The 16816-nt window shown below is 42.9% G+C and overlaps 1 protein-coding gene across 1 annotated transcript; it reads left to right on the plus strand.

Annotated features, from left to right (window-relative positions):
* Positions 1-9032: 9032 nt before the first annotated feature.
* LOC130459055 (N-formyl peptide receptor 2-like) lies at positions 9033-10106 on the plus strand. Its single transcript, XM_056826330.1, has one exon. The coding sequence runs from the start codon at positions 9033-9035 to the stop codon at positions 10104-10106; it is 1074 nt and encodes a 357-aa protein (XP_056682308.1).
* Positions 10107-16816: the final 6710 nt, after the last annotated feature.

The raw sequence follows: 16816 nt of genomic DNA on the forward strand, positions 1-16816 counted from the left end.
GCATGCCAGGCACACTTCACAGAGACTGGAAGACATCACTGGTGACTACGCTTACACCAAAGACTGCCATTACATTACTTTCAATGACTTTCACTATTATCACTATGATGCACATTTGTCATGCTGAAGTCTATTGGTCCATCTTACCATACTTAGAATGTTAACTTGGATGGACAAGCCCCCACTTGTGTATGTAAACAATACTAAATGGCTACCACACCCTGTTATAGCCAAAAATATTCCTCTGGAATCTGAAGGAGCACTTTACAACTATTCAGGTTCTGTTGTGTATCCTCCATTTTGTATATCTTTTAGACATTATTTCATAGGAAATTCCTTCTGTGTAACTCGCAGAGTTCAAGCTTGGATAGTAAAAAATGCCACTGACAACACTTACATAGGAATTGGTATGGGTATGATAGAAAAAGGAGATGAGACACCACGTAAATTGCTTAAACCCAACCATCCCAATTATAAGAACTTATGTCCAAACCAGATAAGAACCTTCTACAAGCATTTATCATGGGCAGATTGTTCTGTCCAACCTCCTAGAAGGGTTAAGATGCCAGCATCAGTAGACTTTAATGTTTATAATTGGGGACCCAGAATATGATGTGGACATTCTGAACAATTAAAATGCTTAAACAAATACAGTAAATATGAGAAATGGCACATGCCATACCCTACATTCCATAAGATTGATGACTTACTAGAAGTTGATATGGCTAGTCCTAAACTTGCTATTGAGGCAGGTCCCATGCAGAACACTCAATGGAAAATAGTGGCTGCCACACTGCCAATATATAAATTTAAGGTCAATGTGAGAAACTCAGGAATTCGCTTTGAGTATGACAGTCACACCAATGTTACTGCATGTGTATTTGCTCCATGTATGATGTTAGTGGGTGATAGTCTTTGTATTTTTCAGAACGAACAAGGACTGTATGAGATTAAATGCATTAATTGTCACCTACATCAATGCATTAATCCTATGCATGAGAATTCATACATAGCACTTATGTTCCAGCCGCCCTTGATGTCAATCTTACAGAGACATGGGCATCTACTCCTACCATACATATTGTGCAAAAGGCATTTAATACCATTTTGCATCAATCCAAGAGGATGGTATTGGCACTCTTAGGTGCAGTAGTGTCCATTGTTGCTATGATAACAGCACTAACCACAGCAACTGTTGCATTAAGTACCTCTATTCAAAACCAAGGATTTATACAAGAAATTGTATCTAATTCATCTGAATTATGTCATACTCAGCAAAGTATTGACTTAGCATTTAAACATGAACTAGAAACTTTGAAAGATGCTGTATTTTGGTTAGGGAAAGAGGTTGAAGCTTTACATACTAGAATTACTTATCCATGTCATTTTAATCAAATGGGCTATTGTATTACACCTCTACCATATGACAATGTTTCCTATGGTTGGCACACTGTAGTGGAACACGTAAGAGGTGCTTGGGGTCATCATAACAGCACATTGGATATTATAAAACTTCAACAAGAAATTAATAAGTTAGACCAAATTGTATACGAACAGGAAGCTATAAAAATTGCATCCCAATGGGAAGCAACCCTAGCTTCCATGGATCCCAGAAATTGGTTCAGTAGAATTAACTTGACGAGCATTGGCTCTATCATAATCTTCATAGTCTTAATTATTGGTTTAATAATACTTTGGAGAAAAGGTTATATAAATAGGGCTTATATCAGAAAAATGCAGCCAGATGTGGCCCTATCTCGTCATTCTCACACTTTATCACATGATGATGTTGAACTACAACCACTCAATATGTAATGTACAACAAAGTGACAATGATTTTTTGATACTTGAATTGATGTTTGCAATACTGTTTGAAAAATGTAAAAGATGCTAATATATTTGGTATGCTATGCAAAAAAGAGGGATGAGAGAGAAAGTATTTTAAGAATGTCTTTATAACATTCTTATTTCAATTGAACAATTTTGATTTGATGCTCTTTTACTTTATTTTCTCTGAATATTTTGATTATTCTATGTTGTTTTTCTTTTCATACATTTTGAAGTACATTTCAAGTACTATTAATACTCTGATCCTGAGCAATGAAGGTGCAATTTTTTCTCTTTGTATGTACCCAACAATATGAGATTATAAGAACATGACAGCATTTGTTAAGTTGCAGGTGACTATCCTGGGAGACCATGGCTGATTGCATAAAAAGGGAATGCAGAGGACACCTCAATGGGCCAGACAGCCAAAGCCACACACAAACACATATTCCATAAGAGATGGGTGTATGTTGGCTGCAGAGGTTGGAGGTACTGGGACACAGTGTTTGACAGCCTCATTCACAGGTTGCCCTGGTATCAAAATCCAACCATATTGCCATGTGGCAGGCATCTGGGCGGGTATATCCCTAAAATGCATAATCAGTACAAGGGAGAAAAAGGAAATTCCCCTTCACTCCAGATACAGTCATCTTTTTCTTTTGCTATGAAAGTTCTGCCAACTTCTTATAATCCTAACTGTATGTGGGCAATAATCTGTTAATGCACCTGTCCTATGATCTAAGGGACTACTATCACAATAATTCAGGATAATTAGAGTGAAGATTATTTTCTTATTACTTTTTATCATTATTCTTAATCTTTTATGAGACTTTTATCTTTGATTTTGATTACTAAGTATGAAGATCATTTTTTATCATTACAAAATTATTAATAAGTTGAGAGTAAATTTTATTGTTGTTGACAATCACACTTACCTTTTACATCCAAAGTTTTTGCAATATGATTTGGTTGTCTATTTTGAATCACTTGAAGTATCATTGGATGATGCTACATGATTTTTGTAATTTTTAATTTGAGTCACAATTTTTTGTTACATTTTATATCACTCACCCTTCATTTCATTTTTTAAAAACAAAAAGGGGGATATGTAGCATTCCAAGCATATTCACATCTAAGAAATATAAATGGTTGTATGGTTATTGTGTCTTCAGACACAAGGTTATACCCTGATATTTGTGGATGGACTCTTGACCTAGCCATGCTGCCTTTGTTCAAGGCAAACTCATTAACATTTGGTGCGGATTCAAATTCCTTTGTAAAAGCTGCCTTGAAGTCAACACACCCAAAAGGTGTCACCATTACCTTCCCATCCAATCTGAATTATCTATGCTTTGTTACATTCTTTGTTGAGTACCTCCCAAGCCACACTGTAATAAATTGGGAGGCAGCCCCGTGATTTCTCCTCCTTGTCCTTTTTCCTCTCTTGGCTTTGCATTCTAACTCTTAATATGCTTACCCTATTTTCTATCATTTTCACATGTTCCATTGACTTTCATCTTTTCCTACCAAGGAGAATATCATAGGGGTCCTGCCTGCCCTATCAAAATACTGACTTGTCTGTGTCTCTCATTCTTCACCCATATTCTCAGACTCCTTGCTCCTCCTCCAGTCCCAACCCACAAAGGAAAAATCCCTTTTTATAGCCCCTGCTGGACAGAAGGCGGAAGGAAGGAAGGAAGAAAGGAAGGAAGGAAGGAAGGAAGGAAGGAAGGAAGGAAGGAAGGAAGGAAGGAAGGAAGGAAGGAAGGAAGGAAGGAAGGAAGGAAGGAAGGAAGGAAGGAAGGAAGGAAGGAAGGAAGGAAGGAAGGAAGGAAGGAAGGAAGGAAGGAAGGAAGGAAGGAAGGAAGGAAGGAAGGAAGGAAGGAAAAACTATAAAGTATAAGAAGACTGGAGAGACGGGCAGGTTATGAAAGTCCTTAATGACAAGTAAAGGATTTTTTATTTAATCCATAAAGGTGATAGGGAACCCCTGAAGCCTACTGAGTAGGGAGATCAGACCTGCGCTTTAAGAGAGGTCATTGTGGCAGTTGAATAGAGGATGGACTGAAGTGAGGATAAACATGGCAGGGAGACCAACCAGCAAACATGCAATAGTCCAGGTATGAGGCCAGAAGAATGTTTGTCAGGATGGGAGTTGAAATGTCAGAGAAGAGAAGGACCATAAACAAGAGAAGTTACAAAGGTGAGGCCTTGGCCACAGATTGGACATTGGGATCAGGGAAAGAATACAGGGGAGGAATGGATGATGACTCCTATGTTAGGAGCCTAAAAGCCTGGGAGATATTGCTGCAGAATAGTAGGGAAGTTAGGAAGAGGTGATAGCTAGGGGGGAAAGAATACTTTTAGACACATCAGGTTAAAGACATCTAGAGTATACCCAGTTTGAGATGGCCAATAAGTAGTTGGAGATGCAAGACTGGAGGTCAGCTGAGAGGTTAGGATTGGACAAGTGAATTTGAGAATTATTATCAAATAAGCAGAGGAAGCTAGGGAATGCAGTGGACAGAGCTTTGGACTTGGAATGAGGAAGAACAAACTTATTCCCTTCCCTCCCTGCCTCCTTGGACAGACCACAAGCAGATTTTTACAGCAATCAGTTCCAGTTAGAGTGCTAAAAGGACATTGATGAAATAGAGAGCATCCATGTTGGAGAAATGCCTAAAGATTCTATCATATGAAGATCAGACCAATGGGAGGGAGTAGGGGAATGGAGAATCATGTTTAGCAAAGATAAGTCATAACTAACTTTGAGTATTTGAAGGGTGCTCACAGGTAAGAACAGGTAGGCCTGGCCCCAAAGCTCAGCCCTGGGAGTAGTGAGTAGAATCTGGGCCAAATTTCAGCTCATTGTAAGTGAAAGGTATAAACACATCTCCTTTCCACAAGAATATCTGCCATACGGAAGAGGCAAAAAGGAAAAGGTAGGTAGGTGGGCAGCAGTGGTCCTACTCAGGGTGCAATGTAAAATGCCTGCCTCTGCCTATGTATAATCAAGAAAAGCTAGGCCTGGTTCCCTTCAGTTCCCAGACTATTTGAGCCTTAGGAATGATGTCAGATACTGTCTCATCTTGTTTAGTCTTGGTAGAAAGTTTAAAGATGATCAATAATTCCTAAAAAATAGCATTCTCCCAGTACCCTGCTGGGATCACTCCCTAATATCAATTAACCAACTGATATCGATTACCTTTTTTTTAACTTACCTTCTGTCTTAGAATCAATTCTATGTATGGGTTTTTCTAAGACAGAAGAGTAATAAGGGCTAGGCCTGTGTTGGCAAACCTATGGCATGCATGCCGGAGGGGGCTGCTCCCTTCCCCACAGTGGGAACACTGTGCCTGAGGACATTTCTCCCATCACTCACCCCTCTGTCCAGCAGCCCCATGGGAAAACTTCCTCCCTCCCCTGTCTGGGGTAAGGGAGTGGCTCACATGTGGTGTGAGAGTGAAGTTTGGGCACTCAGTCTCTAAAAGGTTCACCACCAGTGGACTAGGCAATGACTAAGTGACTTGCCTAGAATCATACATCTAGGAATAATGTGAGGTCAGATTTGAACCCAGGTCCTCCAGACCTGACTCTATCCACAACACCCAACTGCCCCTCTCTGTGTATTTCAATAACTTTATACTTCAAGTTTGGTCTGCTCTCTTTTCTTCTCTTTCAATTTTAAATATTCCAAACTCAACAAAAATAAAATAAAGTGGGCATTTTCATGCATATGATAGAATGGGGAGGCAGAGAAGATTACAGAAGAAATTCTCAATTGCTCCTATAAACAACCAGCTTTTCCTCTAATTCTGTGTAACTGCCCTATCCTGGCAATACCCTGAAGGACAGAGAGCCCCAAGGGTTATTGAAGGGATACCGATAAGGTTTGGTCAGAAAGAGATGTGGATGGGCCAAGACTCCTATGAGTCTTCAAACTTAAGGCAGCAGGAGGAGACCTCAAAGAAAGAAAGAGGTGAAATCCAAGGTAGAGGCTGCTGAATGTCAGGGAAGATAGTTTCCTGGAGCTCCAGAAACATGGTAAAGCCAACTCTAGGCCTGGTCCACCCTCATCATAGCCCACTCCCACCACACACTCACACAATATCCCTTGATTCCTAGGATCACCCAGTTTACAGGCAACATTTGAACTCAGGTCTCCCTCACTACAAGCCCAAGTCTCTATCCATTGAACCACCAAGATACATCCAAGATCAAATATAAAGTCTTCTGTTGGCCTTTTAAAGCTCTTCACAAAATAATAGGGGTTGGTTTGTTTTTTTAATGATTATTGAAAGAACGAATCATTGCTCCTTGCTTCTCAAGGATGCTTCCAGGCTTCTTCTCTGCTATCAGTACTCAGCAAGCTTTCCTTCTTTACATTCATTCAATACAAATTTCTGAGCCAATCTACACCCTGGTGACTGTCACCAACTTCCTTCCCCAATGAATTCTGAGTCTGTCTCTCTTCCTCAAACTCACCCTTCTTATAGAGCACCACAGTATCATACCGAGGCCACCTCAAACTTCTAACTTCCCAGTTACTTAACCAAGGCACTGCCCAAGCCTAGGAACTGGTCCACCCCGGCTCAGCTACACACAGAGATAGCTTTCCGCCATCAACCACAACTGTTCCATTTTCTGTACACATTCCTGAACTCAGACATTCCCTTACCTCATCCTAATCTTGTATCATTCCATCATTCCCTCAGTCTTAAGGCCCCCTAACCCTAGGCTAGTCCTCACTCTCACCTGCAGTCCCTCCAGCTCTCAGTTCTTTGCCAGGCCATCAATACTGGATGTATCTTGTAAGTACAAGATGGCTTCCATGTCATCTCTCCCTTAAGATTGTGAACTCCTTCAGGCCACAAACAGGTATTGCCTTTCTCTATATCCCCACTTTAGCATCATGTCTGGAGCACTGTAAGGGTGTTCATCAGTCAGTCAATAAACATTTATTAAGTGTCTACTGGGTGCCAGGCACAAATTGGACATGTCACCAACTGAACCATTCATTACCTTTCCTCTCAGAGAGCACCCTCATCCTGCCCCCTATCCAGGCTCACAACCTTGGCTTCACCCTCACTCTCACTCACCTCCCATATCCAATCTCACTGTATTCTTTCCACACTCAAGAACCTCTGATATCTCCCTATTACCTCCAGAATCAAATATAACATCTTCTATTGGACCTTGAAGGCTCTTCACAAAAAGATTTTTCAAAAATGTTTGATGGAGGAGTGAAGGGATGAATCGGGATTGTTTTGAAAATGGGAAAAAAGACATTCCCTGGAGAAAATAATTTCCCCCTTGGTCATACAGACTCTCTACCAGAGTGACAAGTGTAAAAGAAAGACAACTGAATCCTTAAGCATGGCTGTTAGGTAACTAGAACAAGGGTCCAGGAGGAATTAGGAATGGAAGACTCGATCCCTGAGTCCCCGAGAAAAATTAGTGGCTTCCTGTGGTTTTCCTTTTCCTGTTCGTGTTTGTTGACAAAGGGGTTGTGTTCCCTCTCTATGACCACAAGTTACTCAATTCTGGGTAAGACACAGATGTCCCATAATCCTCTCCCTCAAGTCTGAAATTCAATTAACCCCAGAGAAGGCAAGAGACCAGTGAGGCATCAATATACATGGTAAGTCTGGCCTGGGGACCTCCATACATGGGACCCTGATGTGGGAGGAGGAACAGGAAAATCAATGAACAGGCATTCCTAAGAGGCTACAGGGTGGAAAATAAGGACAGCTGATTCTCTGAGAATCAAAAATCAAGGCAGCTGAGTCCCTGAAGGAGAAGAGGGGAGCTTGGAGAGACCTGGGAACGGGGAATAAAGAGGATCCTTGGGACATCAAAGCAGAATGTCAGATCTGGGATGGGCCTTAGGACCCAGAATCTCAAAGCTGGGAGGGACCTGAGAACACAGAATATCCCATGTCAGTGCTCAGAAAAACCTTAAAACCATGTCAAGGATGAGAGGGACCTTGAGACAAGCACTGTCAGAGCTGTAGTTGGAACCTGCTGAATGTCAGGCCTGGAAAGGGTTCTAAAACTTAAGAGCATGGAAAGTCAGAACTGGGAGGACACTTAGAACATGGAATGTCAGAGCTGAGAATCCACTTTGAGCAAAGAATGTCAGAGCAGGGAAGGACTCTAGAACTTAGTGTCAGTACTTCAACAGGGGCCAGAAAATGGAATAATAGAACTAGAAGGGCCCATGGAACATAAAATGTCAAGAGCTGAGAGGCCCATTAGAACCCAGAACTTCCCATGGAGAGCTAGGAGACCTTTAGAAAATAAAGTTCGAGAGAAGGAGGGAAATAAAGCTCTACTTTGGAATTTGGGGTCCAGAGGACATGCCCCTGGCAAGAGAGAGAACACTGTAACTTGGGGGTGGGGGGGAGTAGGTCACTGACTCAACACTCCTGTGGGAGAGAAGCAGGGGGCAGACAGACAGGATACAGCCCAGAAGGAGTCATTCCCCCACACTACCATCTTGTGGCTCCAGCTTTAACTGGCCACCTTGTTTTGTTTCCCCCTTGAAGTATCCACACAATTCCAGGCTCTAGTCAATGTTGTATCACTCATCCTTGGCATGGCCTAAAGGGGAGGGACTGGAGAAAATCAAACAGAGAATATCAGGGCTGGGAAGGACCCTGGAGATCATCTGAACCAACTCCTAGCCCTTATCTGTAGCATGAGGGGGTTGGACCAAGTGATCCTAACCATCTCTGGATCACAGGACATCTTGGGATCTCTCAGTTGAGATCACAGAACTAAAGACCTTGGTAACCATCCATTTCAGCAAACTCATTTCACACTTGGGAAAACTGAGAGCACAACTCAGGATTCCCTGAGGTATATACAGCAGGCTTTATAAAGAAGAGTCATGTGGGAACTCTGACCCCAAGAACAGATTCTAGGGTTCCAGCACCTATGTATGAGAGGAGGGTTCTGGGCAGGGTCAGTCCTGGGGAAAATGCCCAGAATCAAATGACCAGACCAGGGAGAGCACAGGGCTAGGTGGCTAGAAGCCCTAAAGGAAATCTTTGGTCAATCCAAACCAAGTCAACAGGCACTGATGAAGGACCTACTGTGTGCCAGGAACTGGGCTTCACACTGGAGATATAAAGACAAAACCAGTCCCTGCCCTCAAGCAGCTTCCAATCTAATGGTATTGGTGTGTTCCAGGTCTGAGGATAATGGAGAACTCCTTGGAGCTCCTTCCAAATGCTTCAGACACCCTCTACCCTGTGGAACGTTTACCATCTGCCATCCACCAAACCTTCTGGATCATTGGTCTCATCATCTACTGCTTAACCTTTGTGCTGGGCATAACTGGCAATGGGCTGGTGATCTGGGTGACAGGCTTCCGGATGACTCGCACAGTCACCACTGTCTTGTTCCTCAACTTGGCCTCAGCTGACTTCACCTTCACTGCCTTCCTGCCCTTCATCATCATTAATACCATCCTGCAACCCCATTGGCCCTTTGGTTGGTTCCTCTGCAAACTCATTAGCTCTCTGTCTGTCTTTAATATGTCTGCCAGTGTCTTCCTGCTGACACTCATCTCTCTTGACCGCTGTGTCTCTGTCCTCTGGCCAGTGTGGGCCAGGAATCACCGCACACCCGCTCGGGCAGCCATGGCTGCTGTAGGGGCCTGGATTTTTGCCCTGGCTATCTCTTTCCCAACAGTCATCTTCAAGACTACAGTCACAGAGAATGGGAAAACCTTTTGCTACTCTGACTTGGACCCCTGGAATGAGACAGGAGCTGATGAAGCCCTGTATGATGCCCTGGCTGAGAGCCGCCTCTGGTCCCTGGTGCTCAGCCGATTCTTCCTTGGTTTTGTCATCCCTCTAGTCATCATCAGTGTCTGCTATGCCCTTATAGCAGCCAGGCTCTGCAGTGGAATGAAGATGGCCAAGTCCAGTAGGCCCTTCAAGGTCCTCACAGCTGTGGTGACTGCCTTCTTCCTCTGCTGGCTCCCTCATCATGTGATGTCTATGATAACGGTCTCTGCGTACCAACAGCCACACCTTGAACATCTTTTGCCTTCCCTCAGTCCTCTCTCCTCCTCCCTGGTATTTCTCAACAGTTGCCTCAACCCTTTACTCTATGTCTTCATAGGTAGGGACTTCAGGGAGAGACTCCTCAGAACCCTGCCAGCTGCCCTAGAGCGGGCTCTCAGTGAGGAATCTGGCCCAACGGGCATCACAGGGAACTGCTCCAACTCTGCCCCTGCAGCCACTGATGTGGAAAGCCAGGGGTTATGAGGAGGCTCCTTATCTTCTGTGATCCTTCTTCAGGTCTGGTTTCCTCTCCCTTCATACAGGCTGTGGTCTCTATGCCACCTTCTAAAATCCTTTTTGGCTCTAACATTCTGTTTTTAGTTCCCCCACTCTAGCACCTGCACTCAGTGTTCTAAGGCCCCTTCTGCGGATGGCAGTCTATGCTTTAGGCCAGCTGGTACTTTTAGGCTCTCACCTTTTCTAGGCTGTGTTCTAAGGCCTCACCACTCTACCTGCTTAACAAACTATGCCATAGAAAACCAGCCATCTAAAAGCCTTCCTAGATGAGACACAGGTCCAGATCCCCAATGGGTCTAGCCATCCTCAGCTCATAGTCCTTCTCAGGTCCCCTGGGAGGGATGGCACTCTCATGCTCCCTCCCTGGAGGCCATCACCCTCATTCACTTACCTCTTCAAACCCTCTCAGGTTTTGAAACCTCTTCTCATGACCTCTCCCTCTTTCATCAAGTTCCTTCCCTTGGTTCCTTTGGGCTGGCAGAAATTGCTCCACCCTTCAAATCAGTCCAGAGAACACTGCAAATGGCCTTGGGCAATGCTTGTTCCTCCCTCTCAGGGCTCAGCTTCTACAACCTTCCCCACAGCCTTAGGGTGGGAGTGGGAGGCCCTCTGCCAGGGACTGGGAAGTAAGAAGGGGAAGGGAAAGAGCCTGGAGCCAAGAACAAAGAGATCTGGGACCAATTCCTAGTCCCTTCCCCCAGGAGACCTCAGGCAAGGAATTCCTTCTTTGTATCTCAGTTTACCCCCCTGTCAATTGAGGGAGAGCTGGCACTCACTGATTCTCCAGGCACTCTTTCCAACCTTATTTTGTTACCATTTTCTTCTGGCTATGGGATGCCCAAGTGAAGCTGGCAGACTCCCTCCTTCAGAAATCTGGCCTCTAGATTGGCAAGTGGAGTCCCAGCCCACACGTGGCTCCTGGGCCCAGCCACTTCCCCTCTCAATGCATAGAGGATCATAGTATCCATGGGAGTGCACGAGGCAGAAAAGAGAGCTCAGGGGGAAAAGAGAAGAGCACCTAGGACAGACTTGAACCAGGACCTCCATGGTGGCCCAGATGAAGAAGCAGCAAGAGAGGAATCAGATAGGTAAGAGAACCTGGAGAGAAATGTCCCAAAAGGCAAGAGGATTCAGGAGCAGAAGCCTTTCTCCTTCACAGAAAAGCTGCTAAATCCTTGTCTAGGTGATTAGTAAGTGCAGCAGGAAGGAATCTGGAGAGAGGTTCAATCCCTGGAGGGGGGTGGGAGATGCACTCCTCCTTGCTCAAGTGAAAGAAGCAGCAAACTTTCAAAGTCATCTGACTGAAGAAACTGCCACCACTGCCACCCCAGGCTTCAGCCACCACCACGCTGACAACCAGGCAAGACCCTGCCTTGAACCAACAAAGTTCATCACTTGCCCAAGGCTCAGATGATGGTTGGCATTTCTCGGCAATAAGTCTTTCTGGATTTAAGATCTGGACTCTGGAGTTTTAGACCTAATGCCTCTAAGGCACACTGAACGCCTGGCTACAGCAGAGGGGAAACCTCACTTTCATATGCCCTGGGAAGCCAGTCTGAGGCTCACTTGACTGGGATATTTGCCTGGTGGTGGTGGAGGTGGTCTGGAACCAAACCCACAATACCTCCAAGGTCTGCCTGTTTCTCATTGGAGCCTCCCAGCACTCCTGCCATGAAATGGGCCATATGGATATCAGGTAGGGGACAGCCTTTGCTTCACCCTACATCGATGAAGGGGTCCCCTCAGGCACAGACCCAGAACACATTCACCTCCAGCTCCAGCTTCCCATCCAGTCGCCCACCCAGTCATCTCACCCTTAGCTTTCCACCACATGCCAACCCAGCCCTGCTCACCACTCCCCAGAATGGATTCTTCTCCTCCTATTAGAATGCAAGGTCCTCAAGTGTCTTTGTATTATTGCTATCCCTGTTGCTTAACTTCATGTCTGCTGTGGGCTCTGAGTGAGGTGGTTGTTCTTCATTTGTGTCTGACTCTTGGAGACCTCATTTGGGGTTTTCTTGGCAAGGATACTGGTGTGGTTTGCCATTTCCCTTTGCAGCTCATTTTACTGGTGAGGAAACTGAGGCAAACAGGTGTAAGGGACTTATCCAGTGTCACACAGCTAGGAATGTCTGAGGCTGGATTTTAATTCAGGAAGAGGAATATCCCTTACTCCAGGTCCAGCACTCTATCTACCATGCCACCTAGGTGCACGAGTGTATGGAGGGCTCTTAATAAATATTTTTTATTCATTTTATTCATTCATGCACTCAATTAGCCCATCACCTCCAACATCACTCCCCCAGGGGAGTCATCCAGGTGCCTCCACAAAATAATTAAAAGCCTCCTAAAGATTTATGGCACATCTCACCCAGGAATTTTGACTCCCCTAGAAGTCCAACATATTTTGAAGTTCACTAAACAAGCCAAACACAGAAAATCAGAGTAGATCCAAAATCAAACAGCACAAAAAAAAATGGCAAGGACATTTCCCCTAGATCTGTGATGGCATACCCATGGCATGCATGTCAAAAAGGGTACTGTATAAATGGAGATTTTGAACCCTAGATTTCAATCCCCAGAAATCCTTGGTATTTCCCAGAATTCCCTATAATCTCACCTGAGTCTCCACATAGGTGAGATCACAATTGGTATTTAACTGGCAGTAATGCCTACCATGCTCTCTTTCCATTGCAATGATGTAGTGAGTATACAACAATTGGTCTGAGGGGTAGAGTGGGGATGGGACCTGGCATTCCATTTCTAAAAGGCTTACCATAAGCCCTAGATGAATCAAGAAGCCCCCTGCATCTGGTTCCCATCCCTCCTCAACCAGCACCTGATTGGTTATAAGGCTTAAAGAAAATCCTAGGGGGCAGCTGAATGGTTCAATGGATTGAGAGCCAGGCCTAGAGATGAGAGGCCCTAGTTTCAAATCTGGCCTCAGACAGTGCCTAGCTATGTGATCCTGGACAAGTCACTTAACCCCCATTGCCTAGCCCTTATCACTCTTCTGCCTTGTAACTAATATAGTATTGATTCTAAGATGGAAAGTAAAGAAAGAGAGAAATAGAGAAAGGAGAGAGAGAGAGAGAGAGAGAGAGAGAGAGAGAAAGAGAGAGAGAGAGAGAGAGAGAGAGAGAGAGAAAGAAAGAGAGAGAGAGAGAAAGAAAGAAAGAAAGAAAGAAAGAAAGAAAGAAAGAAAGAAAGAAAGAAAGAAAGAAAGAAAGAAAGAAAGAAAGAAAGAAAGAAAGAAAGAAAGAAAGAAAGAAAGAAAGAAAGAAAGAAAGAAAGAAAGAAAGAAAGAAAGAAAGAAAGAAAGAAAGAAAGAAAGAAAGAAAGAAAGAAAGAAAGAAGAAAGAAGAGGAAGGAAGGAAGGAAGGAAGGAAGGAAGGAAGGAAGGAAGGAAGGAAGGAAGGAAGGAAGGAAGGAAGGAAGGAAGGAAGGAAGGAAGGAAGGAAGGAAGGAAGGAAGGAAGGAAGGAAGGAAGGAAGGAAGGAGAGAGAAAGAAAGAAGAGTTAGGAAGAAAATTCTAAGTAATAATCCATGGTGGAGGAAAGGAGGGCCAGCCAGCATGCTGAGTAAGGAAAGCACAATAATTTGATGGAGATCTATTATCATGGGACAGACTGCTCCAACAGGGTCCATCAAAATGGAAAGAGATTTTTATTTTATTTTATTCCAAGGGTAGATCTCTACATTTATCCCTGTTCTGGTGAATAGAGCTGGCCTTGGAATCAGGAATCCCTGGGTTCAAATCTGGTCTCAGATACTTACTTGCAGCATGATCCTGGTAAAGTCACTTCACCTTTGTCTGCCTCAGTTTCCTCCTCTGTAAAATGGATGTAATAAGGGCCTCTACTTCCCAGAGTTGTTGTGAAGATCAACTGAGATACGATATGAATATAGTAAAAAGAACTTTGCAAACTTTAAACTGATGTATGTTGTTCAGTCATTTTTCAGACACGTCCAAATCTTCATGACTCCATCTGGGATTTTCTTTGCAAAGATACTGGAGTGGTTTGCCATTTCCTTCTCTAGCTCATTTTAAATATGAGGAAACAGAGGCAAACAGGATTAAATGACTTGCCCAGCATCCCCCAGCTAGTAAGTGTCTGAAGTCATATTTGAACTCAGGCCTTTCAGATTCCAGTTCCAGTGCTCTCTAGCTGCCCCCAAATTGATGCATAAGCGGTAGTTATTATTATCATTTTTAAAAAATGCTTTTTTTCACATAGTTTCCACTTCCAAATAACTTTGTACATACAATTAAAAAATTTGAAATAGTTTGGTGCTGAATAAATTCTGAATTCATCACCAAGGTGTCACTCTGTTCCAACTATTAAACTCTGTCTTTCTCTGTCTGCCACGCCTGTACACAGATGAACAACTTTCTAGTTGTCCTAAGGAGACCAGTTGGCTTTCCCCAAACTCAAATGTTCCCCCAAACAAAATGGTGTCTCCCCACCTTTTCTTCTGGTTCAATTTCTACTCTGGTCCTGGAGATGAAATTTCATTCAAATATTAGAATCAGGATAAATTAAATTCTTTGTAGGGTGTATTCTTGGTTTTAAGATATTAACTTGTTTTAAAAGAAAAACACTCAGATGATCCAGTTCAGAATATCCCTACACAGTTTGAACAGACGATAAAATGACATGAGCAGAGCGTGGGCAGTTAAGCTTCCAGAATTAGGGAAGAGAAAGGGAAAAAAACCTCACTTCCTGCCCCTCAAGCCACTATATATGCTCCTAGTGACATCACCATCTAGACACTCCCCAGGACATCCCTACAAGGTTTCTCATTGGAAAAGAGCCACACATGAAATGAATTCAAGAGACTTCCCAGAAAATGGCACATCTTCCAGGAAGCCAAGACCATGTGGCTGCATCTTCCAACAGGGACTTCCTTGTCTTTTGAGCTATCTGATCTAATTACCTCCTCTCTGCCACTGGATTAAGCAGCTACTCATCTTAATCCTTTAATCCCATCATTTTTACCAAAGACCTCAACATAGAAAAGGCAGACCAAAACCGTTTTGGTAGCCTGGGGAGGAACAGTTAGAGCTTCAACCCTAAAATCTAACTATCTGAATTTTCAAATCAAAAGGCTTTTGGGGGGGGGGGGAATGCCAAAAAAGAGGTCCAATTTAATATTAACTTTAAATTAATTAATTAATTTAATTAATTAATTAATTTAATTAATTTAAAATATATCATTTGTAGTTTAACTCTTGTCCCTATCCCTTTAATCTTTCTTTTTGCCTTAGGACCCAGAGATTCAAACCTTTGATATACTGCAATAATATAGTTTTTTCCTTTTTTTTTTCAATTTCAGTTCTATTGCTATCTTATTTTTATATCACCTTCACTTTCCAATGTATTCATTCCATCTCCTTCTCCCAGAGTCCTTATGACAAAGAATAAAAGAGAGGTGGAAGGGAGCAGTTTATCAAAAACCATCAATATATCAACCAAATGTAACATGGCACCCAATGTTCGTTCAACAGTTCTGTAAAAAAGGGAGAAGGGTTCCTTCTCTTATCTCTCTCCCCTTTGGGGAAATGACTTGTCATTATAATCTCATAGCATTCTGTTTGGGGCTTTGTGATGGTTCTTTCTTTTGGCGTTGTTGCCATCATTGTGTACACTGTTTTCTTGGCTCTCCCTGGGTATCAGTTCACATAAGTCTCCCTATGTGTCTCTGTAGTCTTCATAGTCATCATTTCATATAGAACAATAATATTTTATTCTATGCACATACCACAGTCTGATTAGCCTCTTCCCCACTCAATGAGCATCTACTTAGTTTCCTGTTCCTTGCTTCCACATTTTGGTGTCTTGTCTACAGGACCTTTGCTTTGACCATTGATTGCCTTGAGATATGTGCCCACCAATGGGATCTCTGGCTCAAAGGGGAGCTCTACCTTAGTCTCTCTGTTCCAACATAATTCTAAATGCTTTCCAGAAGGGTTACACCAATTTGCAGCTCCACTTTGGTAGATCCCATAGTTTTAATAATAGGGACTTCTTACCAGATCAGAGTTTCACTGATTCACAAGGAACCCCCAGATGTAATGTTCTCTGCAACTTTAATCCTAGAGACATTCCTGGAAGGGTTAAGTGTCTAATTCAGAGACAAAGAATCAATATATTTCTGTGACAAGACTTGAACTCAGTTCTTCTTGGCTTCCAGACCAATTCTCTATCCACTATATTAGTGGTTCTCAGAATGCACCCCATAGATCCCTAGGGGTCTTCAAGACCCTTTCAGAAGGTTCATCAGGTCAGAACTATTTTCATTAAAGATACTAAGACATTACTTGCATATTAATATTCCTCCCCCTTTCCAATTACATATCTGTATGAGGTTAGATTTTCTTTATATATTCCAACCAAAATAACATCCCAAAACAGTTTGAATGCAGAAGAAGACGTGAGAATCTAGTTGTCTTCTATTAGGCCAGATATTTAGGAGATTTGCAAAAAGATATAAAACACTGGCATTCTTCTCACTCGTTTTTTAATTTCAGAAAACAGTTATTTTGAGGGAAACGGTTATTTTCATTAAAATGCATTATTGATTTTAAGATGTAATGGGTTTATTATTTTTAATGGAAAAATATCACATTTAATCATTACTATATATTATGTAATATATCATATTATAGTATATTG

This window comes from Monodelphis domestica, chromosome 4 (genome assembly GCF_027887165.1).
Source record: "Monodelphis domestica isolate mMonDom1 chromosome 4, mMonDom1.pri, whole genome shotgun sequence".
Classification (NCBI taxonomy): domain Eukaryota; kingdom Metazoa; phylum Chordata; class Mammalia; order Didelphimorphia; family Didelphidae; genus Monodelphis; species Monodelphis domestica.